This window comes from Mastigoproctus giganteus, chromosome 7 (genome assembly GCF_048544385.1).
Source record: "Mastigoproctus giganteus isolate SK-2022 chromosome 7, ASM4854438v1, whole genome shotgun sequence".
NCBI classification, from domain to species: domain Eukaryota; kingdom Metazoa; phylum Arthropoda; class Arachnida; order Uropygi; family Thelyphonidae; genus Mastigoproctus; species Mastigoproctus giganteus.
This window is the reverse complement of record NC_143581.1, coordinates 6528757-6554718: the sequence shown is the minus strand read 5'-3', so window position 1 is coordinate 6554718 and position 25962 is coordinate 6528757. Positions and strand designations below refer to the sequence as shown.

The 25962-nt window shown below is 34.5% G+C and overlaps 1 protein-coding gene across 2 annotated transcripts in view; it reads right to left on the bottom strand.

Annotated features, from left to right (window-relative positions):
• Tep2 (Thioester-containing protein 2) overlaps positions 1 to 25962 on the bottom strand; it is a 198383-nt gene that overhangs the window by 56952 nt on the left and 115469 nt on the right. For both annotated transcript variants that reach the window (XM_090377515.1, XM_090377516.1), the window contains exons 15-22: positions 24333 to 24482; positions 24118 to 24237; positions 20926 to 20980; positions 19616 to 19769; positions 17023 to 17140; positions 11442 to 11555; positions 6164 to 6265; positions 2067 to 2195 (exon numbers count right to left, since the gene is read on the bottom strand). In XM_090377515.1, the coding sequence (XP_090233641.1) occupies positions 2067 to 2195; positions 6164 to 6265; positions 11442 to 11555; positions 17023 to 17140; positions 19616 to 19769; positions 20926 to 20980; positions 24118 to 24237; positions 24333 to 24482 (942 nt within the window). The remainder of the gene's footprint in view (positions 1 to 2066; positions 2196 to 6163; positions 6266 to 11441; positions 11556 to 17022; positions 17141 to 19615; positions 19770 to 20925; positions 20981 to 24117; positions 24238 to 24332; positions 24483 to 25962) is intronic.

The window sequence follows — 25962 nt, the reverse complement described above, 5'->3', positions numbered from 1 at the left end:
CTAGTGGACCCCTAACAAAGTTGTAGAAAGTAATCTAGATGGTCTAAGAACAAACTGTTAATAAGTGTTTCATACAAAGGTCCCAATCTATGTGCAGATCCTTAGAAGTTCCCGATAAGATATTATAAATTGTTTGCAGCTATATGTGTGTTTACAGCTGATCATCATACCCAAATGAGCTGTGGCCTGTTGTCATCTGTGTGGCTTTTTTTGCTTGATTCTGTTTTATGTCCATGAATCTGAGTTTTGATTAGGGAGAGGAAAACAGCTTTGTATCCAAGGCTAAGTTTCTGCTATTAGTTGACTCTGTAGAGCAAATTTCTTCATATTTTTTTAAATTTGAAAGACTGAAACTTTGTACATAAATGGTCTTAAATATTAATTTGTTCTTTATTGGTTGCCAAAAATTAGTTTATTAAAAAACCATAATTTAAAATCTTACTCTTATTTACTTTTTTATGCAGTAAGATCTTCTATATCCATTTATGTATCATTTGATTCAATTTTATCAGCTTCTGGATCTGAATTCCAGAAAATTTCAGCATCTGTGAGCCCAAATCAGAGTGGCCTACAGGTACAATTTCCTCCTCAAATTTTAAAAGCTATTTATGTTGCCATCTATTATAAAATGTTTACAATTACTTTGAAATACAGAATAAATACAGATGGACTTGGAATAGGTAAACTAATTGTAAGTAATCTCATTTCAATGTGAGGTTACTTACAATTGGAGATTCACACTTCTCACTCTCTGGTAGGAGAGTGAGAATGTGAGTACTCCTTGACTGCCACTATAAAAAAAACTATACATAAGGTTTGAAGGTCACCACAGGTTATGATCGTTTTGCTTCTCTAACATGCAGAATGCATTAGCATTTCACCATCAATAACAGGCACTTAGTTAGCTGTATACTTGCCTAGAAAATATCTACTGGTAACCACTTTAAAGCCTCTAATAATGGGGTGAGATTATGTAACAGTTTTTAAAAAATCATTATCATCACTATGACAAGTGGTATTTTTATTTTGTTATATTAAAGATCATGACAAAAAAAACATTCATATGTAGCAGTGTTGTAAACTAATTGTTGCAGTATAGAAAATACATCACATTCTCCTTGTGTTATAAAAAGGTAAAATATTAAAATAAGTGTTGCAAAGCAAAATGACACTACTGTGATCAAAGTATAAGGCTCTGAAAGGATTGATTAAATATTGAGGATTTTTTTTGCAGAGAACTTACATAAATTTAAGTGAGGGTTGAAGTGATTTTTTTGAAGGGTGATTCTGAATAATCCCAGCTCCACACATAAATTTACCTTTAATTGATAAAAGGGCCATCACAGTGACCCAGGCTATGAAAGTCTAAAAGAAGTTATTATAAAAGCTCAATAATTCAAAGAAAAATTAACTTCATTATTATAGCAGTCAAATATGGAATTCAGTTAATAAGCTGTATATTTTTCATGGTATATAGATTCAAGCACAGTGGGGATGGAGGTGTAAAACTTAACTAAAATATTCATAAATGGCCATAATACAGAATTTAGTATTATGTATTGACAAAATGAATGCAAGAAAGATTATAACAGCATCAATTGAATAAAAAAAATATTTTAACCCTTGCCCACTCCTAATAATTTATCCAAACCATCCCTTGTACCTGCTGACACCACTGAAAACACATTAAAAAAGGTAATATATATATATATATCTTACAAAACTCCTGCTATTAAAAATATTACAAGTTTCCAAACAAGTTATAAACAGATGACCTCCATATGTACACCTCACAAAAATTTTAAAAAAAGGTAATATTTGTGAAATATACAGGCCAGGAACCTAATCTTATACATCCCAAAACATTAACCAGTTACTTGCAGGGATGTTCAGTAACATTAGTATTACTGAAGATTCCTCCCCCATATATATATATATATATATATATATATATATATATATATAAATTTAAAAGTATATATACAATATGCACTGAGTTACTTTAAAAATTTTGCAACGTTAATAAAAATAAACTGTTTTACTAATTTAATAACTGATTGACATACCTTTACCAAAAGTTTTCGGAGAACTGAATCTCCTGCAATTGTAGACGTTGCTGTCACTTTAATATTGATATAGCCTAACTTCAAAGGTGTAATGAGAAATGGGAGGGACACACCATCTTCAGGCGGAACCTTAAAGAGAAATCAGTAATTCTGATAAAACTGGTTGCAATTAAGTGAGAATTGTCTCATACAATTTAGCCATGCAAATAATTTTATCATTGTACATGATAAAAATCTAACTCTTCAAAGAATTTATGAAAACAATCTACAGCAAACTGATAATGGAAAAATATACATGCATGAACCCATTTACTCAGCATGTTATCTTTGAAAAATTAAGTGTTAATGATCTACCAGATGCATTATAGTATCTTAACCAAAATTAAGATCATTAGAATAAGTCAGCATGAACTGAGTACTCCAACAGTTTTCAGTTCTGATCATCAAAATTGCCTTTCAGTTGGAGAAGTAAGCTGTATAGAAGTATAGCTTTATTGTTCCATGTTTACATATAAAATATGCTACACGTCTACACCTTTGTCAATTTTCCACCAGGCTGTGGTTTCAGCTTTGATTTTGCTTGCTTCATATAAGGGAGAACCTCATTTCAATGATCTACAACTCCTCACCCTAACATTTTAGATTTGTGCTCCCTGGTTTGTCCTGTCTACCAGTGAAAATACCACTTTCATTCACTCAGTCAGTCAGTCATCTCCTTTGTGATTTGAACACCTCAGTAATGGCACCACCCCCACAAGCTGTCCAAGCACAACTATCTGCAATGTCTTAAGCCAGTGATCTTTAGATCATTCCATCTTGTACCATTTTGCTCTTACCAATAAGGTGGTATTTATTTGCAAAGATCCAATAAAGCATTGATCATATCTGTGTTCCTGATTGCCCATTTGCACTGCACAGTAAACTTTATATTTTTAAATGTATTTTAACTCCTAAGTAGTTTTAATTCTTAACTACATTTAACTCACTCCCAGGTTCCCCCATTTCCACTAATCTTATCTTCAGAAGTGCTGTTAACACATCTGCAGCCTCTGATGCATGTAACTATCAAACAGCACTAGAAATGTGTGTTATGAATACAAGCATTCAAAAGGCACCCAAGCAATGTACCATAACACACAAGAGTAGTAATTCTTAAACAGTTGATAAATGAATGCATTAAAAGTAAAGGTCCATGAAATTAACTTCTTGATATTGGCACACTGAACTGTTATTTGCAGTAATGTTTTTGTTTGTATTCTTGGTAAAGATTTGTGCCAAGGACAGTTTTTTGTTCAAAGAACAAAAAACTGTTCTATGTATGTGAATAAAGAACAGTTTTTTGTTCTTTGCTTTTATTGAAGTTTTATCAGTATTTTATTAATATACTGAAAAAAATTGAGATTGTTCCAATTTACAGCTCAGTACAAAAGTGATCACTTTTAGTTATGAATTCCAAACTTACTTTTCAACCATTATTTACATATTTTCTGAATGTTGTTTAACATTCTGAAAATTACAACACAATGCACTCTCTCAAATATAGGTGGTAGAAAACATGTTAAATCTTAGGTACCATTTTCAGACAAATTTTTAAACAATTCAAATCCTTCTGAAGAAACACTGACTGGTTCTGGTTGATCACCTCCAAAACCTTCAACTTCAGAAAACTGAACACTTCTGTAACCCCATCAATGTCATTTAGCAAGATTAGAAATATCCAAGCACTGATCCCTAGCAGACTCCACTTGTCCACTTTGAAGAATGCTCATAAGCATCTTCTGCTTCTTATTCTTAATCCAGCTATTTATCCCCTATCTTGATTGTAATCCCAGTCTTCTCCAGTTTTAACAATAGTCTCCTTTGAAGGAGACCAACTATCATAAAACATAAGTTGCAGAAAATTACAGAGTTGTTTTTTTTTTGAAAAAAAATGTTATGGTTTTGTCATAATAATTAAATACACTAGCTTACTAAGCAATACCTTCCCTTCACAAATGCATACTGGGATCTTTTTGATTCCATTCTTATCAAGGTAGTCAATTCCTGTATCGTCCTTAAGCATAAAACAGTGTCCACCACAGAGGTCAAGCTCACTGGTCTAGTTTCCCATCACCTCATTTGATCCTTTCCTTATACATTGGGATAAGTCTAATAACAATACTTTTAATATTGTTTCTGAGTTACCGAGATAAGTTACAATATTTTTTAGTATTGTTACCCACACATTGCCATATTGATTTTTACTAACACAATATGGCCATTTGATAGACATAATTCAGTTAGAAATGGGTACTCCAATTTAGAAATTTAAACAATTCTGTTAAATTTGCATCTTCCCACATTAACTGTTAAATATGTGGAACATTCCTGTAGATGTGACAACAAGCATGAAACATTCCATGCTTCCATAACATGAATTAGAATATTGCACTCCTGTTGCAGAATAGTACAGACAACGAGAATATGCCATCTGAGAGGTTCACACACCACTCATACTTAATTGGGGCAGGGGGGTTTCCCCCAATAAGCCAGAAGTGAGTTAGGTAGGTATAACTAATGTATGATGTTCTACCAAGAATAGGTTCTCTTTGAGCAGGATACTGTAGATGCACATCTATAATATCCTGCTCAATAGAAAAGATTGTGGTTTTGTTATCTACAAGTTTATTAGTTTGGGCTTACCACATTTGGATCGATTGAGTTTGACAAGCTGCTTGTCAAACAGTGGATTTGAATCAGTTTCAATTGCATGTTTAGCATGATCCACACTTTCATGTCTAGGGATCCCTGAATGAATTAGAATCCAACAAAAAAGTTGTTTACTGCATTTCTTTGAGTTTAATCAGAATATAGTTTGTCTCAAGATGGGATGAGTATAAATATTTCTGTTTTGTAAAGAAGCTAGAGCACTTTGAAAATCAGTATTTTCAAAGTGCAATTGCTCATTGCTAATGCAATGGGCAATTGCAATGAGCTATTGTATTTTTAATTGCAAAACTTTTTAAAGGACCACCACAATTGGTGGTACTTAGCAAATTTCTGAGTCAAAAGTTGACAACTTTTGACTTTAGAAAAATTGGAGATCAGGTAATAAGCAGGATGGAAGAATTTATTTTTTTTATCCCAGACATTAACATTTGTGTTTAAAATTGGCTGCCAAGGGTATTTCCAAAGCTTCACTAAACAAGATCTAAATTTTTTCCCCCTCCCCTTGCTGAATATCCCTTGCACTCAGCATTGATGAAAATAATTTAAATGATTAAAATTTTGCACTTGTTAATTCCTCAACCAAGAACCACTACACATCTATTTTTAATTCTTTCATAATAGAATCTGATGGATTCTCACACAAACTGACAGAACTGCTGCCACAAAATATCTGATATTTATTTTTCTTTGGTTGTATATCTCATCTGTTAAAAGATAAGTGAGGAAATGATTTTAAAAGGGAAAAAAAAAATAAATAAATAAATAGTTAATTATGCTTCCTATATTGTAACTGTGGTGTCAAAAATAGTGATTCAATATAGTAAAAGAAACAGACTGAACATGGAATTTAGGAAAGTTTTCATGTTCTGTTTCCAGAATTGGATTTAGATGTGTGATCCCATATTAGAAAAACTCCCTCCCATTTATCAAATGTTAATTGTAGGTTTTTCAATCTATAACCTGCTATGAAGTTAGGTACAACCACATATAAACATTTTTAATACACATGGTACATATTTATCAAATGTTTATCTAAGTTTCATATTAGAAAAATACACAAGAACACTGGCATGTTTTTGGCATGCTTCATTGATTAAAGTGCAAAGCAACTTATAACATTAAGAGACGACTACAATTTAAACCCTCATTACACCACAATAATTATCTTTTATAAATGGCATCCAGTACCATGCACTACCTAGAGTGGTGCAGGTAACCGAAAGGACTGATACAGGTCCAGGATGTAATGCTGTTTATGAAAGGTAAATATTACAATTCAACAGTGATTGAAATTTTAGTTCTCTTAATGGAAATAACCTGCAAGGTAACTCATTTAAAGTAATGATTAGAAAACAAAATATTTTCAGTATTTTAGAAAATATTCATACCTCAACTTTTTTCATTTTTTTCCTTTGTGATCCCACATTAATTTCATTCCCAGATACAGTGAATGCAAATTCATCATTTTCACTCTCCAAGGAAACTTGTGCCTAAACATTAAAATAAGCAAACAAAATTTGTTTAAAATCATAGAAAGTAAATAAAATTTCTATCAGACAGCATTTAATCAGTTAATAGTACAGGGATTACCAAAACTCCTAGGTATCAAAGGTTCAGAATTAAATGGGAGTAAGCAAAATAAGAGAATGAGAGTTGAAGGTTGGTATATAATTCCGATATTCTTCCTGATGAGGTAGAACATGCATTGAAGAAATGAAGAATCAGAAAGCCCCGGGGGAAGATGAAGTTACTGTAGAGTTGATAAAATTGGGAGGAAGAGACAACACAAAAACTGGCAAGGCTCTTCACAAAGTGCATTAGAAAAGGTGTGATGGCTAAGCAGTGGAATAATGCAATCAGAGTTTTGCTGCATAAGAAGGAGAAATCATATTATAGACCAATTAGCTTGTTATCCCACACCTACAAGTTGTTTACAAGGGTCATTACTAACAGATTAGAAAGAATACTTGAGAATCAACCGAAAGAGCAAGCTGGCTTTAGGACAGGATTCTCAACTATGGATCACCTTCACGTAATATCACAGCTAATGGAGAAAGCAAATGAATATAAAACACCATTATGCCTGGCATTTGTGGATTATGAAAGGGCATTTGACTCCATACAGCATAAGGCAATGTTTCAGGCACTAGAAAGACAAAGGCATAGATACCCCATATATTATGATTTTGAAGAAAATATGAGTGCTACCTCCTATATTAGACTAGACAAAGACAGTAGGAAATTTAAAATCGAGAAAGGAGTTCGACAAGGAGACAATATCTCCAATGCTGTTTACTGCTGTCCTTGAGGAAGCTTTCAGAAGATTAGACTGGTCGCAGAAAGGAGTCAATGTGAACGGAGAGTACCTAAACCATTTACGATTTGCAGATGACACTGCGGTCATAAGCCACAATCCCAAAGAATTAGAGGAAAATCTTAATCAGTTATATACAGTTAGTAAGGATTTTGGACTATGGATAGTCCAAAAGATGAATATAGATGATAAAAATGATAAAGATGAATATGGCTAAAACAAAAGTAATGATGAAAAAGTATGCCACACAAAGGGAAATAATGATTGGAGCAGTAATTGAAAAGGTGGAGTCACTTATTTGGGACAAGTTATTAGCTGTAATAATGATAAATGGCTGGAAGTCAAGAGAAGAATAAATTTTGGATGGATAACATTCAGGAAATATAGTCACATACTGAAGAGCAATATCCCAAGTTTGTCTGAAACTTAAAATAATAAACCAATGTATACTCCCCACCATGACTTATGGAAGTGAAACTTGGGCACTCACCAAAAGAATGGAAGAGAAGCTGAGAACTACACAGCGAAGAATGGAATGAATTATATTGGGAATCAGACTGTTAGATAAGAGAAACACATGGATTAGGCAGCAAACTCAATAAAGGACATTCTTATCAAAACTAAAGAACTAAAATGGTCTTGGGCAGGACATATCTCGAAGACATGATGACAGATGGACTAAGAAAATAACAGAATGGTACCCAAGAGGAGCTAGAAGAAAACCTGGAAGACAAAGGCGGAGATGGATAGATGAAATTCATGAGTTTTTGGGTAGTAAATGGATGGCCAGTGCTCAAAACAAAAGGAACTGGAAAGTTGCTGGAGAGGCCTTCATCCTGCAGTGGATTGAAGATGCTGATGATGAATAATTCTGGTGACAAACTGAGACAACATTCACATTCATTTGCTACAGCAGTGGTTCCCAAACTACTGAGATCTGCCTACCCTTTCAAAAATAAAACTTTTGCAAACCCATCCACACTTATGTGTATGAACAGTGAGTTTTCTGAAAAGAAAATTCTAAGTTGTTTCAAACAACTTTATTCTTATTTTTGTATAAATATAAAAACTTATCAATTTGCTACACATAAAACAAATTTAACCAGGCCCAGAGGGTCTGTTTTGCAGACCCCTGGAACTGGTCTACAGACCCCAATTTGGGAAATTGCTGCACTAGAGAATAATATGCATGAAAACAGAGATAAGCTCCTCACAATTTACCTTTTCAGTCATAAGACAAATACTATATTAAAATTTCTTCTCAAACATTCCATAAACATTTTTCAACATAAGATTTGCAGTGGGCAATAATACATCAGTAATTTCATTCATTCATTATATTTTGAAACAAGTGTTAATTCCTGATATTTTGAAACAACTGTTGGTTGGTGTGAGGATAAACGTGTAGCCAATTTTAAGATGCTTATAACATAAAACACTGTTTTTCATACCACCCTTCAGAAGCTTGTACCACCATTTATCTCATGTGAGTATTTCTGGAATTTATTTTTTCTGGTTGTAAATATATAATCACTTTAAAAAGAAAGTCATGTTCATAGTTTTACAAAGTTAATTTTTTTGGTAAAAAAATTAATTTTTCTGCATCATTTCCATATAAATGTGTCATTTTCCCATTAATTACTTAAAAGAACTTTCATATGAATATAGAAAAGTTTGTCTACTAAAAAAAAAAAATGGAAAGAACTTTTGCTAGCAGGAAAGATATTTCAATGCTACAGAATATGAGGGAAAAATCATGATTCTCTCCTGCCTATTCCCCACCACCACCACTAAGCAGTTCCCATAGTTGCAAATGAGCTACTGCATTGGAGAATGCAACTAAAACTATTCACAAAAAACAAAATCTGAGTAAACATTTGGATTATAAAATGAAAGAAACAGTACAATAAACCCCCGCTATTCGCGGTATCTGTATTTGCTGATTTAATATAAAATGAAACCTAAAGAAATGTGAATTTTAAAGCACAGTGAACATTTTCTGCTATAAAAAAAAACATGGGCATGGCTAAAATTATCTTTCCCCGTCAAAACAGTGCTCAGTGGGTGGGGGAGAGGGGGTGACAAAATCGCAAGCGTGGATGTTTCTTGCTAATCCTTGTTCAGTATGTATTATGCACTTGCCATGGAAGGTTTCGTTGTTTGTTTTTAATTTATATGCTTATAAATTGATCAATTTATAAATTGATATGCTTACAAAGGTGATAAATCTACCATTTTGCAGTGTAAAACAGACTTTTTCGAGTGTGTTAACGGAAGAAAGTGACTTTATTTGGACAAGTTTTCTAACCCGTACAAAAATATGGCTACGAATAACGAGGGAATGTGAAAATATCAAATGTGGCAATGACGTTAGCGAATAAAATTGAGTTAGACAATGGTGAAAGTGTCTTCTCAGTGGCAAAACAAAATCAATGAGTCAACGGTACGATCAATCAAAAAATCGGAAGAAAAATCCGCCGTAGTGTCCATGAAAACGTGTTAATTGCTTCAAAAATTTGCTCTGTAACTTGTGATGTTAAATTAGAATGGAAAAGGCTTTAAAATCTGTGGATAGAAGACCGAACTCAAAATAAAATTCTGTTAAGTTCACTCATCTGTGAAAAGGCAAAACTCCTTTATCAACACTTTAGCAAAACAGGCGATAGCACTGGTGGGATAAGTTTTTTTTAGCTAGCAAAGGTGCTGGTTTGAAATTTCTAATAAATATTACATTTAATATTAAATTGTTTCTTACTTTCATTTCGATGCCATATGCTTGCATTTCACTATGTACATAGTCATTATGAAGGTACATATAATACATGCATAGACAAAATTTTAGACTAGTTTTCATACTTTGGAATGGAACCCCTTTATTACTATGGGAGCCATAACTCAGTATTCGCGGCATTTCTCAGGAACATACCCCCCCCTGCAAATAGCGGGGGTTTACTGTATTAACTATTGTCCATGGTTACACAAAAAAATGGAATCTCTTGCCAGTGATCCATTCTTCAAAACTTTGAAAGATACTGGGAGTACAGCAGGATCAGTTAGAAACAGTTTTTTCTCACATGAAACACTATTTTCACTTCCACACTGACAAGTCAACAAATATAATTTGGTGCATTTCAAATATCCCAATCTTGTATATAACAAATTGAGATATGTTTCAAATATATTTTAATTAATGATGTGTACAGAAAACGAGAACTCATTTGACAAACAAAAACAAATCCCATTTATGTTACCATGTACTAAAGTACCTATCACTTTATTAAAAAACAGGTTTTTAAAGGTAAATTTCACAAGGAATTCACACATTATTTCATGGTTAAATTTAAAGATTGTTGTATAATGTTCAATTGCAAATTACTGAAAAAAAAAAGTTGCATATTATCATACCAAGACTCACTTTCCCTCTATGCAGACTTTTAAACAAGCATGATTAATACAATGTAATTCAGGGCTTAAGCCTCGGGTCCCAAAAGCTAAAGTTAGCTTCTTTCATAACCTGAGGCTTTAGCTCTAAATTACCTTACACCCTCAGGCAGCTCTCATATTGTGGAGATATACTTCACAACTGGGTTTGTCATCATTGCAACACCAGGGTACCTGCCAGCCCATCGATGAGGAGCCAACAAGCTCCAAAACTGTGCTGTATGGGTGGTGGTACCTGCTGAGAATAAGTAACAATAGTATTCTCCTATGGTGAAGAGTTACTTTCATGCAATATCATGGCAACTTTGAAGATATTCACAATATGAGATACACTTAAATGATGCCAATTCGTAACTGCTCAAGTGGTTGACTACGTACAGAAATGTTATTGCACTAACTTGTATGTTAAGTATGATTAACTATTTTGTGACATGGAATGTCACAAAATAGTTATCACTACTAGGAAACATTTCTGAATGTGCCTAGTGCCCACATGATTAGCATATGCTGAGAGGAATAGGCAACTTTCCTGAGACTACCAATTGCATGGTATGAAAAAAAGTCTATAAAATTTCATTTAATTTAAACCCAGGCTTTTTCCACAGAGAACAGTTTGTAGTACTGTTTTACTTGTAAGGGTCACAGGCAAAATAATTTTACTTGTGACCTGTACAGGTAAAACAGTGCTACAAATTGTTCAAATAAGATATCCAATGAGCACATAACAGTTATATACTATTTATTTGACATTAGAAGGAATACGGACTTTTTTCTACCAATATGCATTCGTCAAGTACTAGAGCTCTAATTAGTCCTAATCCATATTATGTAGCAAACATTCATAGTAATAATTTCATTAGAAAAATCTGACCCAGGTTTTCAAGAACAAAAGGCATTAATGGAAACATTACCTTGAGAGGCTTATTCAAATAATTGAATATAATGGCTTGAATAGAAACAGATTCTCCTCTAATCACAGAATAAGGAAGATTCAGCTTTATAAAAAATGGTCTGAATACTGTCACCTAAAAAAAAAACACCCCTTTAGGGAATAAAATCTAAAGCTTAGTTATTAAATATAACAAAAAATTTTTTATCAATAAAAAGTGTTGACACTGTACTATTCAGAATGATAATGTAGCCCATATTGCACAGCACTGAACCATTTTGGACAGTAGAAGTAAGCAACAGTAAATTGTTAATTTACTAACTCTTACCAAATAAAGAAATTAAAGTTACTCGTATATAGCTGATTTGACATTTGGTGATATTTAAAAAAGGAATAAATAATATTCATATTAATAATATTAGTAAAAATGCTACACTGTTCTAAATCAGCAAAATTATGTGCTGTAAAGCAGGCCTTTACTCAAGTCTTGACCAAACAAAAAATAAAGGAAACTTATCTACATATCAACAGAAATTCTACATCAATTCCACTATCATATTAAATGGATCAAGCAAGTTTAATGCTGATTGAATCCTCTTCAGACTTATGGGTCCATTGATATCCATAGATTCACATCTGAATGGTACATCGTACCTAAATATCACTGCTGGCCAGTTCATGTTGCATCCATTCATGTTGACAGTTTATCCTCAGTCAGATGGTTACTTCCAGCAGGATAATGCACTGGTGCACAAAGCCCGAATCACTATGGAATGGTTCCAGGAACGTGACACTTTTCTTTGCTGCAGTGGTCCACTCAGTCCTTGGATCTCAATTCTATTGAACATCTTGGGGATGAGCTGGAAAGGGCTGCTTGCTGCAGGCCTACACCTCCATAGACTCAAGGAAGGAACCGTGTGGCACAATGTCTGCATGGTACTCCATTCCTGCACATTTTCATCATCTTGTTCAATCCATGCCTCAATGAATTTAGGCTGTTTTGAAGGCTAAAGGAGGCTCAACACACTGCTAGGTAGGTGTACCTAATAAAGTGGCAGCACGGTGTATATAAAAAGATATGCAAGTTTTAAGTCTTGTGCTTTTAGAGAAAGCAGTGATTCCACAAACAATTAAATATTGCTGACTGAAGGGTGGCTAACAAATTTAAAGACTCAAATAATGGCATGGAATCAGATTGCTTCAAGTCCCAAGGAAAAAAAGTGGAGGCCAATCAGCAGCCACATCATTCACTGCATATTTTCAATCTTCATAAAGTCATGGTGTAACTCACACAAAACCGAGCATTACATTGAAGTCTCCAAAGACTCTGCTCTCCTGAAATTGTTCTGAATCATGGAACAATCACTAATAGTTCCTGTACCATATATTTGTGGATTACTTGGTTCGCTAGTGATTCAAGTAATGAGCAAGTAATCCTCAACCTATTAGTGAACATCATTAAGTTAAGGATATTGGTGCTCCTTATACTCTCTCCATACAGATCACATTAATATTAATAATTTATACCACAGGTCAAATTGCCAGTCCATAATTTCACTCTGTGAATGGTAAGTTAATCTCCTGTAAGGCACTAATATATTGCCCATTCAAGTTGCATACAGATTCTCATCAATCAGTCTATATATAGACTACTCATTTTATCAACTTCCTTTTATCGCTAACTAACAACAAATACTCCCGTGAAATTTTTAGAAATCGGGGTATGATTTTCTCTTCCAATAATCACCTGCATCCATTCTTCTCTGTCCCTCCTATGTACGTTTGTATATTCCAAAATACTGATCATTTCCTATATCACAGTGTCATTAAGTCTTGATTAACTAACCCTATGACACTCAGTGATAACTGAATTATGACTACCTACCTAATACAGGTACTCCTCTGCTTATGTACTTAAATCGGGGTTTTTTCCATATACGCAAGTCCAACTTCAGTCTTGTAGATACAAAATACATGTACAGTACAGTACAGTACAGTACAATACAGTACAGTACAATACAAAGCACTGAGAATAACTCCCAACAAACTTCATGTACAGCATTTTACGATTGTAACTGAGTTAAATGAAGCTGAAAAATCATACAATGAATAATAATGTAGAGTGCAGTATTTATTCAAAACTAATTTAATCTAAATACAATACATAAATTTAATTATGATCAAATCATTTTATGATGGACTCTCCAAAATAAAAAAAACTGTTCACTATACAATATGTAGCAAGCGCTGATCATTGTGATCACATTTGCAAACTGAATTTTAATTATATTAAATGGCTATTCTAATAAGCAAAAATAGGAGGAATATTATCCACAGGCTAAAAGTAAAGACAGAGCACAAATTTACACTTTACTTCCTCCAATTAACAAAATTAACTGTGTGAAAATCAGAAGAATATTTCCCATAGGTAGCAAAATAAAAATAAATTTATATGCTTACATACATAGCTTAAGTGCAACTAATTGATATCTGTTGCAAAATTTAAAACAGTAAGAAAATAAGCAATCAATAACGAAGAACGGCATGCACAAATTGCAACTAACACGATACGTGCAATTGAGCCCCATAGAGTAACAACTCTAAGCCCCACAGAGTTGTTACTCTATGGGGCTTAGAGGGGAACAGGTATCCTGTGTGTTATCAGACACTCAGCCTAAGACACTGATGTTGTTGTTATTTGATTTTTAGGAGCATTAGCAACTAAGGCCATACTGCTCCAGGATATGCGGTGGTCATTCCCTGACCTTTCTGCATCCTCCATATTTGGTGGTGACGGGCTCAAACCCTGGTCTAATCAAGAAGTGTATGGTACGCACTGCTGCTCCTTCCCACCTGGCTACGGAGGTGCCAAAAAAAAAAAAAAAAACTGATGGATCCAATCTCTATTACAGAAGATTTACGAGAAGTCCGGTTGGCCTGCCTCCCTAAAATCCACTCATGCACACCTTCGATGGTAAGCCCTGTTACGTCACTTAGGTGGAAACGAACGTGTAGAGTGGTTCTCTTCAAGACGCCTGGTCAGTGTGAAGAGGAAAAGACCAAACCCTCCAGCATATGACAGCACAACAAAAGAAATGGCCCTCAGTCCGCAGCAGCTTTCACTCTCCCTCTTATGGCAGCAAGAGGATCAGAGTGGAAGCAGAGGGTGCTAAGAATCTCTGGGTATGACCAGGCTGCCATGCACGGAAACTGAACTTGGCCTGTTATAACGTAAGATCACTCATCGGTGAAGACAGGATATTAGAACTGGAAAAGGAATTAGAAAATGTGAATTGGAATATCATCGGTTTGGCTGAAACAAGAAGAAATGAATCACTTATAAGTTTATCAAGTGGAAATCTGCTGTACACCAATGGAAACAGTGAAAGGAGTGAAGGTGGAGTTGGGTTTCTGGTCCATAAAGATTTTAAAAACAACATTTTGGAATTCAAAAGTACATCACGAAGGGTGTCAAGACTAATACTCAAGATTTCTAAGAGGTACAAGCTAAAGATTATAATGATTTATGCACCAACATAGAGCCATGATGATGAAGAGGTTGAAGAAATGTACACCGAAATTGAGTCTTCTAGATGAGCAGAAAATCCACTACACTATTATTATAGGGGACTTCAATGCTAAGGTTGGAAAAAGGCAAAACAGTGCAGAAAGAGGAACAATAATTTTGGAATTGATGAAAGAAATAAAAGAGGTGAAAGACTTGTGGAATTTGCAGAATCTCAAGGACTACTCTTGACAATTCAAGGACAATTCTGTCAGTAATGAACACTTTTCAAGAAAAGGGTGAACAGAAAGTGGACATGGAAGAATCCAAATGGATTAACTAATGAAATAGACTTCATCCTCACTAACAGAAGATATACTGTGAATGATGTTACCTGAATAAGGTAAATGTTGGAAGTGATCACAGAATGGTAAGATGTACACTTGATATAGATGTAGGAAAGGAAAGGAAAAAACTGACTCAAGTAAATAATACAAAGGTCTTTGAGATAACAGAAGAGGAGAAAGCAGTATGTACTGGAACTTAAGAACAAGTTTAAGCTTCTGCAGACTACTCAGGACCAAGATATCGACGAGGAATATTACAACTTTCTGAAAGTGATAAAGCCCAAGAAACCTATAGGAAATAGAAATTGAAAGAAGAAAAAATTAGTCAAGAAACACTTGTCATGATGAACCAAAGATGACAAATGAAGAGCAAGAAAAACACTGACAGGGAGAAAATTCAGTATACTGAGTTATACAAAGCCATTAGAAAGACTCAGAGAGAACATAAGATTTAACACAAGAAAAGTAGAACAAACATTAAGGGAAAACAAAGCATTTAAATCAGCAGCCATGAGCAGTAATACAGAAAGACAAATGATACTGAAACGAAGAATAGCGATGGTGTACTTAAACAGCAGAGAAGGCATAATTCAAATAGCAGAAGAGTACTATAGAGAATTATACAAGGAGAGAGGGAATGATGCCAGCAGTGGGGGAAGATGGATTGCAAAGTAGCAACACATACAACATACCCGATATTCTACCTGATGAGGTAGAACATGCATTGAAGAAACAGAAAGCCCCGGGGGAAGATGAAGTTACTGTAGAGTTGTTAAAATTGGGAGGAAGAGACAACACAAAAACTGGCAAGGCTCTTGACAAAGTGCATTAGAAAAGGTGTGGCGCCTAAGCAGTGGAATAATGCTATCATAGTTTTGCTGCATAAGAAAGGAGATAAATCAGAAATTGGAAATTATAGACCAATGTGTTGACATTGTCAACACAGTGTGTTGACATTGTTTAGATTTCCTTATTGTGGCTACCTTCACGAGATACCAGATATTTCACTACTTCAAATAAATAACAATTCTCAGTGGGCACCACCACCCAGATGCATTTCAGAGCTTGTTGGCTCACCTGTGGGTGGGCAGGCACCCTGATAATGCAGACATGCCATCACGGTTGCAAAGTTAATTCCACAATATGAGATGTGCCAAATGAAGATATTTTGAAGACTAGATGCTCTCCTTGTGGCTACCTTCAAGAGATATTGCACTACCTACAAATAACAATGTTCTACTAATGTAGCTGCTTCTAGTAAACAATGCAGTTACACTATGGGTAAACTATGGTGTATTTACACTGATATTATATAGTTAATTTCAACCCATAATGTATTATGGGTTAAGCATTTAGTCCTCAAAATATTATCAATGAATTTTTACAAATGCTCCCTCAGAACAAATATCCAGTCACTTAGTGAGCTGCCATATAGCATGTAGTCACCTTTGAACTTAGAAAATAGTTCATGCTATTTTATTTGATTTTTTTTATTCCATTTTGAAAAATGCCAAAATAGTATTAGTAATTTTAGAGTTCAAACATACATTCCAAAAACTCATACCCACACTATATGCCATGTAAAGCATATTTGTTGGTTTAGAACCAGAGAAATAATGGTAATCACAAAGCTCTGGTCTCAACCACTGACTTGATATGAACTACTTAACTTACATACATTCATCATTTATATTGACTGGTGTTATTCTTATCAATTTCAAACAAAGGAAGTAGCACTGAATTTTGGTTACCTTGGCTATTTGTGGAGCAATTCCAAGGCCTGTCATGCTATCCATAGCAAAGGCACTGATAATCCACGATGTAATGGTATCAGGTGCTTGAGATGATATCACAACACTTCCATCATTACTAGGCAACAATAGAAAAAAAAAGTTCATTATTTTAAAAAATAGATAAACAAATTAAAAAGCCAACAAAAAACAAAATTTAGCAAAGTTTGATTTTGTTCTATATTAGTACTGATTTTATACTTCCATTGTATTATGTTAAACCTCTTTATAAAATGAAAACACTTATACCATGTTGAAGGAATAGCTACAATCATTATATAAAAACAGGATTAATATTTAAGTTTACAGGTCTTATTTTATAGTAAAGCAAAATTAATTTTATCTTGAGTAATTTTACACACCTTACTGAATTCAAAAGCAGATCAAACTTGTTTAGTTAATAAAATCAGAGTACTGACTAGGGACTTTTCCTAACACAATTTCTATGGAATTCAATAGTCACAATACAAACCATATCAGATAAACATTAAATCTAAAATTTTCCTGATAAAGCTTTTGTAATTTTTTTGTACTGCTAAATAAGCAATTCAGAGAAAATTGGATATAATGCATAATAAAATTTGTTTAAATGCCAAACTCCATCTATTTATCAGTAATCTGTTAACCTTTGTATCTCAAGGAAATGTGAATGAAGTGTATTAATCAGATTTGTTGTTATTGTTATTTGGTTTTTAGGAGCATTACCAACTAAGGCCATATTGCTCCGGGGATATGCGGTGGTCATTCCCTGACCTTTCCGCATCCTCTGTATTTGGTGGTCACAGGCTCTAACTCCGGTCTAATCATGAAGCATGTGCTACGCACTGCTGCTCCTGCCCACAGAGGCACTGTATTAATCAGATAAGACAGAGTTCTAGAATGAATGGGTAAAACACAGGGAATATAAATAAATTTCATAACAGTATTTTTAAACTGTAGTGTGAATCTGTATATGTACTCCATAAGACAAGTTTTTTTTTTTGTTATGTCATATGTAGTGTAAACATACAGTGATCACTGAATTATGACCACCCTTATGAAAAGTGAATGTGACCCATTGAGGTACAAGTGTGCAGTCAGCCGACCTATGTAGCATAAATAAGGTGTCAGTGGTTCAGTAGGTAGTAAAATTCCAAGCATGATGGGTAAAGGATGGATTTATCGAACTTTGATAAAGGACAGATTGTGGGAGCTCGACAAGCTGATGCCTAGAGTTCCCAAATGGCTGAACTAGTGGGGTGTTCGTGAGCCATTGTAGTTAAAGTGTACCAGGACTGCTGTCAAAATGGTCAAACGACGACCCGACAGCAAAACTGCAAAGGTCAGCAAAAGGTTGATGTTAGAGGTGAGCACAGGGTCCGACGACTCATACAGGCAAAGCACTGTTCAAGAGTTGACTACCCAATGCATGGGCCAACCTGGAACAATATCTGCCATGACCATGCATCGCACGCACGGGGTATACCAGCAGATGACCCCTACAGCATCCTCTCCTAACCAAGGTTCATCAGCGTAAAAGACTTAACTGATGCAAAGAGATGCAAGTTGGATGTTAGAAGACTGGAAGAAGGTGTGCTGGTCAGAGGAGTCACTATTTACTCATATTGACGCCAAATCTATACACGACCATCCACGGTGTGGATGGTCGTGTATAGATTTTGCATCAACATGCAGCTCTTGAACCATCATGCAGGGTATCAAAAGTGCAGGCCAGTGGAGGTCGTTGTATGGTGTGGGGCATGTTTCACTGGCAGGAACTTGGACCATGTGGAACAACTTATCACTGGTCTCTGCTATCGTCAACTGCTTGCTGACTGTGTATGCCCCACTATGTTACACTTTTTCCTGTATGGCGATGATGTCTTCCAAGATGACAATGCACCAAGCCACTTGTGTTGGAATGGTTTGAGGAACAGTTCTGACTTCCAGTATATCGATGGCCTCCAGACTCCCCTGATATCAATCCCATAGAACACTTCTGGGTCACTATGGAAAGGCACATTAGGCATCTGAAGACACCAATCACCTCCATACCTGCATTGCTGGCAGCATTACACACAGCTTGGTTGGCCATACCTCCCGAATGCTTCTGACTTGTTGAATCAATACCATGTCGGATAGCTGCTGTACTGAGGGCAAAAGGAAGATTATGAAGTATTAGGTAGGTGGTCATAATTCAGAGTATATGCACATGTTTATGGAGATCACAAGTTCTCCAACTCAAGATGGTTGGATCAAGAATGAACAGCTGACATCCACAGAAATGGACAATGTTCTATTAATGTTAACTCATTAACAAATTAATGAATGTTTCTCCAAAATAATAAATAACAAAAAGTTAATTTTATAATGTACTTAATTTTTTTAAGCGCTCAATTTCTATTTGCCATTTGATTATCACGACATTTTTAAACTGATGATCATGAGACCGAGCAAGCAATGTCAAAAATATTTAAACTATACAAACTTCATTCAACATTAAACTTCAATGTATTTTTTTAGACAAAATCTCAATTGAAGTGCAAACACAAAATACTTTTAGAAAATTATTTACCCTGCCACAGTGCCATTCCAAATCCATGTCTCGGGGAAATGCTTGCGTACACGGGGAGAATTCTCACGTTTATGTTTTGTTGTTGAACTTAAACTCAACTCCTCTTCTTCCTCAGCATCCTCATAATCTGCTACAGGGTAAGACCTATACATGACTGCAAATAAACAAATTTAAGATTACACTAATTCTAAATATTATGAATCAACAGGGCTTACCTTTATTTTTGATATAGGAAGCTCTTTTCCAACTCTCCTTGTCCAACTTGCTAATAATTCATGGGGGAGGCAATATCAATTTTGCAAGACATTGTCAAAGTTAGATTTTGGTGGTCTAAACTGGCTAATAATTAAGGATAGATTTTTTTCTTTTTGGTGCAGTGGCGGGAATTTTGAGTTAAATTTAGGGGTCTAATAATTGGATATGGGGTGGGGGTTATTCTCTACATTCCTTAAGTCGGACTAGAACTTTTCGGGGTGTCGTGTTCACAGGAAGAGAGCTACTCACAATTAATCCGAAACTTTTGTCTTACGTTGTAGTGTTTGTTCTTCACGCATGCGTATAAGTGACCAATCGTCGGACAATTGATTGAAGTTGCATGTAGTTTCATCTCTAAGGTTTCTGCAATAAGTAGTTTGTAGTAGTTGTGTTGAATATTTATAATTTTAGTTTCATTAAATCCGAATGTATGTCGTTCATTTATGGCGTGGAACGAAAGTTCCGTTCCGATGCTGTAGCGTCAGAACTTTCGTTCTACATGCAACTTCAATCAATATCTGTAGGCCATTCCTATTGTCCGACGATTGGTCACTTATATGCATGCGTGAAGAACGAACACTACAACATAAGACAAAAGTTTCGGATTAATTGTGAGTAGCTCTCTTCCTGTGAACATGACACCCCGAAAAGTTCTAGTCCGACTTAAGGAATGTAGGGAATAACCCCCACCCCATATCCAATTATTAGACCCCTAAATTTAACTCAAAATTCCCGCCACTGCACCAAAAAGAAAAAACGATCCTTAATTATTAGCCAGTTTAGACCTCCAAAATCTAACTTTATGACAATGTCTTGCAAAATTGATATCGCCTCCCCCATGAATTATTAGCGAGTTGGACAAGGAGAGTTGGAAAAGAAGATTCCTATGTCAAAAATAAAGGTAAGCCCTGTTGATTCATAATATAATAGAATATAGGAAATATCGAGCACGTAATAGCTCTCTAGTATCAAATCTATTAAATAACTAATTCTAAAATAGTGATTTTTCAGAGTAAAGAAAAATAAATTTAACAAATCACTATAATTGTACTTACTTAACTGAACATGCCTATGTAATAATCCATTTGTTAAAATGGCAACTCCAGAATCCTGAAAAATATAAAAAATAGTTTATGTACATAATAAACTTGAAATATATTGGTATTAATTTGTCTTTTTAACTCTAGTATCATTAATTCATTCATAAAATTAAATACTTTTTTTGTTCAAATAGGTGTCAACTTACATGCAAGAATATGGTTAAGTACATTATCTAAACATTCTTTTTCTGATCAAGAGAGTTAAGCATGAAATTGAATGCAGAGCCTAATAAAAAAAATTTATAAAATATTTGATTTGTTGATAATAAAATTTACAGACCACTTTCCAGAAAACTGTAAAGAAAGCAAGGATTTCTACAATTTTGGCACTACATCCAGTTGCATAGTGCCAATTTTTCAGAAAAAGCACTGTTTGTTTGTTATTTGGTTTTTAGGAGCATTAGCAACTAAGGCCATATTGCTCCGGGGATATGCGGTGGTCATTCCCTGACCTTTCCGCATCCTCCGTATTTGGTGGTCATGGGATCGAACCCCGGTCTAATCAAGAAGCTTGTGCTACGCACTGCTGCTCCTGCTCACCTGGCTACAGAGGCGGCAAAAAAGCACTGATAGTAATAAAGAGAACACCTAGCATTTAGATCAATGAAGGCATAGGTATAATAAATCTGCAGAAAGAATTCCAGGTTACATTTGGGGTGTGTAATTTTGTATAAAAATTTTGGAATTAGTGAAAGAAAACAAAAAAATTTCTTAAAAAGAAATAAGGCGGAACTGGGTTTTAGGAATATTGTTAACTAGGTTCTCTTTCCTTCATTCACTAGTTCAGATAGAAATAAAAACAAAATTGTGGAGTTTATAATCAATAGAATATTAAAATACAGAAAACAAACAGCAGGTGAAAACTGACTATTTAGGTGCCCCAGCATTAAACTCTGGTGATAATCATCTTCCAATAAACAAACACTGAAGGACACCACTAATAATATTAGTCCTTGAAGAGCAATGGCCATTATAACTTCTGTCTCCAGTCACTCAAAGGGGTGGTTGAGTGGCAAGAAACAGACAGGTTATTAATTGAGTTTGTAATAGTTAATAAATATTGTTTAATATTTATTAACAATGAATATCGATCTAAGTCGGAAGATGATATAAAAATTGGCAAGATGGTTAATGGCAGAAATCAAGGTGCACTACTGCAGCAAATATAAAAAAATTAAGCAGATGGGCTGAGAAGTGGCAAATGAGGTTTAATGTTAATAAATAGGTAGCAGTAATCTCAGCATAACATCCAGTTGGGTGATACACTCAAGGTAGTGGAGAATATACAAGATCTAAGGTAACTGTAGAATATGAGAAAAGTAGCTAGACCACCTTGAAAGGCTCCATCAACGATATACAGAAATTTTGCCAGCAGGAACAAAGTGGTTATCCCATTGTACAAAGCAATGGTTAAGGTAGATCTTGAGTATTACATACAGGTATACAAGTCTCATTTTAGGAAGGAAGCAATTCTGTTGGAAGAGATGCAAAAGTGCAAACAAGATTAGTCAATGGTACAAAATGGTACTCTTCCCAAGGACTTCAGTTCTGCAAATTGCAGCATCTGGAAACTAGCCACCAGCATGGAGACCTGACTGAGGTGTTTAAGGCTTTAAATAGATTGAGTAAACTAAGTGCAGATGGCATCCTTACCCTTTCTCATACAATAAGTAAGGACACAAATTTAAATTGAAAGATGGCTGCAGGACAGATATACAAAAACTTTGCTTGAGAATAGCCAGGGAATAATTGATTGTTGGAACAAACTTCCATTTGGTGTTGTGGGTGTAGATAGTTTGAGTAAATGTAAGGAAGGATGAGGAAAATTAGCAATATGAAAAGATGAATATCCCTTACACTGATGCACGCAGTTATTTTTTTCCCCTCAATCTTTGTTTTTAGTTTCTACTCTGGCCTTAATTTGCTGTCATGCCCATAGTGAATCTGAGCACTGCAACATCAGTGATATGGATATCAGAAACCTTTTTCTAATAGAGAAAAAATCCAATCATTGAGACAAATTAGAGCAAGAGTATAAATTAACAAAAAGATGATTTTACATTAAAAAAAATTAACTGGATGCACAAGTGTGAAGAAATATTTAGAGAGAAATAATTCAAAACTATTCACTTTTTGATAGTACCTTTATTTTCTTTTTATTATGAATAAAACTGAATTTTTTTTAAAGTAAACCCCATCTAGTACTTTAGCATGTTTTTATAATCTCCTTTACTTCAAGTGAGTAAAACTTAAATTGAAAAACCCAAATTTTTCAACAATTATATGCCAGCCAGACTGTTCTATGACACAAAGCCAAAGGGGTAACAACTGAGAAACTTCTATAAAGCCAATGCACTTAAAAAAAATTACAGCACATGCATATAATTATTGAGAACAAGTTATTAATGAGAACTTTACCTTGGATTTTTCCTATTTGTAAAATAACTAACCAAGATTTCTAGAGTTTAATGGAGAAGCCAAAGAAAATACTTTTCTTGAAATGTATTGAAAGTTTCAATATGTGGATGAAACTGACAGAGCATAACATTGCTGAAACTGATGGGTCTTGAAGATGCTGCAGATCTAACTATACAGTTAATTTTGCATTTGCAATGAGAACCTTTGACTTTTCAGTAAAAAAAACTGAAAAATATCTTTGTATGCTGCCACAAATGTTTGCAAGTTGTATTTTTAAATTTTGTTGAAAAACTGCTGTATATTATATTCTGAAAGCCTATACTACCTTTTACTAAAAGGGGAAAAAATCAAATGTATATTTCCATGCCATTCACTTTTAAAGTTTGTGAAAAACAACTGAAACAACCATCTTTGTCTGCATATATATTAAAAAACCTTTAATATATATTGAAACAAAGTAATGACACTAATATTTGTCATTAGTGTGTATTTTAATAACCAATGAGAAATATTGAAAAATAGCTGCACTATCTCAACATTTACATGTTGAGATGGAGCAATCCCAGATATGCATTCAAATTAAACATGTCCACTTTATGGGCTAAGCATTTTTTCATAAACTGATTTTTTTTTTCCCTTCAGTTCACTATAAGTTTTACTATTCCCATTAGAGGTAATGTTTTACAAGCAGAAATGCTTAAAAGAAGGATAAGAAATGAAAAAACATACATCAAAGACTTCACCAGCAGTTGGAGACCCTGGCCACCAGAGGGATCGTTTTCTTCGACTAAACAGCGATTTCCAGAATTGCTTTTTCCCTCCATCATAAGTTGATAATTCATCAATTACCTAAAACAATTCAAAGAAAAGTTAACTTAATATCAACCTTCCGATATATGAAAATAACATTAGTTGCTAGTTTAAGGATTAAGTATTGCACTTACATCTTGTTGAGAAATATCATTACCAGACTTCAAAAGGAGGACACTCTGGTCTACACCAAGAAGTCCAACATAAGCACTTGGTTTAGTCCATACAGTTATATCAACTTGACCTTTTGGCTCACTTTCATTGACACTTGTTCCAACAAGTACCTTTAGAAATAAAAATTAAGATATATTGTACTCTATGGAGTGCAAAAATAAATCAGAGCATAGAAACTTAGGAGAATCTGAAGTATAAAATTGGTGTTTCAAAAGAACATATACAAAAAGGGTCCTACAATTTTTACTACTTTCTCTTGATTGGTAATGCATTTTTGTCAATGCTATTAAAGTAATATTACTGCTGATAATCAATGGTGCAACAGAAAAGTTTCCCCATCTCCAGAAAAATATTTTTCTAAGAGGGCTTCTCTCCCCAACCCTTAAGTGGAACTCTATATATTTTATATTTCAGTACATATTTATATACAGCCACTCCGACTTGCATAAGGGTTGCATTCCACAGAACTCTATGCAAGTTGAATTTTACTTATGTCGGAATTTCCCTACATACTTATGCAGCACTCAACTATGCAAGCTGAATTTGATTGAAGCAAAAAAGAAATGTTCAACAAACATGTAAATAGAATTTCAAATTTATCTCATGTGCAGGAAAAATTACAAAAGTGTACAAAATTACAAGAGAGGAGACAGGCATAATGTCAGCATGTTTTACCTTTGGAGCATCATTGCCAGAATTAATGCTCCAGCTGATAAGCATGCCACTGCAGAAGTTGAGGGCTGTGGAGATTTAGAAGGGGTTTTTTCCAACACATCACAATTGGAACTGAAGACTGTCGCATACTTTGTTTTGGAAACCAACACAATGCTTGAACCTATTAAACCATCTGTTGCTTACCACGAACTTGGCTTGGGGTTCGCCATATGTATCCTTAATGTCTTCATAAATACTAGTTGCTTTTGCTTCAATGGCCATTAGACTCAGGGTAACTCACTTCTGATCTGATTTTCCATCCATATTATTGATAGCTTTTCCATCTTCAATATAGCACAGCTGAACACTGTTTTATGTTGATCTTAAATGCATTGATCCTTTAACATATTCTTTTATACGTGCACTGTCCTTTAAAATAGTATTCACTGTTGAAGCAGTGCGACCTAATTCCTGTGCAATAGATGACAAATTGTCCTGCTTTATACTTAATCATCTTCATTTCTAAATCAATTTTTGCATCGTTTCCTAGCCCTGCCACTACTTGCACTTTCTGTTGGTCGCTTTCCCTTCACCATTGTAATAAGCAAATAGGAATGAAGAGAAGATTCTGAAAATGTTTTTTATATGATTGAAGATTTCAGTGAAGGAGAACACGTTTCACTAAACACTGTAACACAAACTCAGAATTCCAGTTATCGGTATTATTGCAAATGCAATAAGATCAAGATTACTACTTCTTTATAATATATTGCACTAACAGAAAAGCCCAATAAACCTGAAAATGCAAATTTTTGTTTTATGATAGTGCCCTCCAGTAATGTTTTTGAAAAATATCAAAAAGGCATTCAAAATTGATTCCTATAACGGAACATATGATAATGATGAAAGTGTAGTGCAATTTCCATTATAAAAATG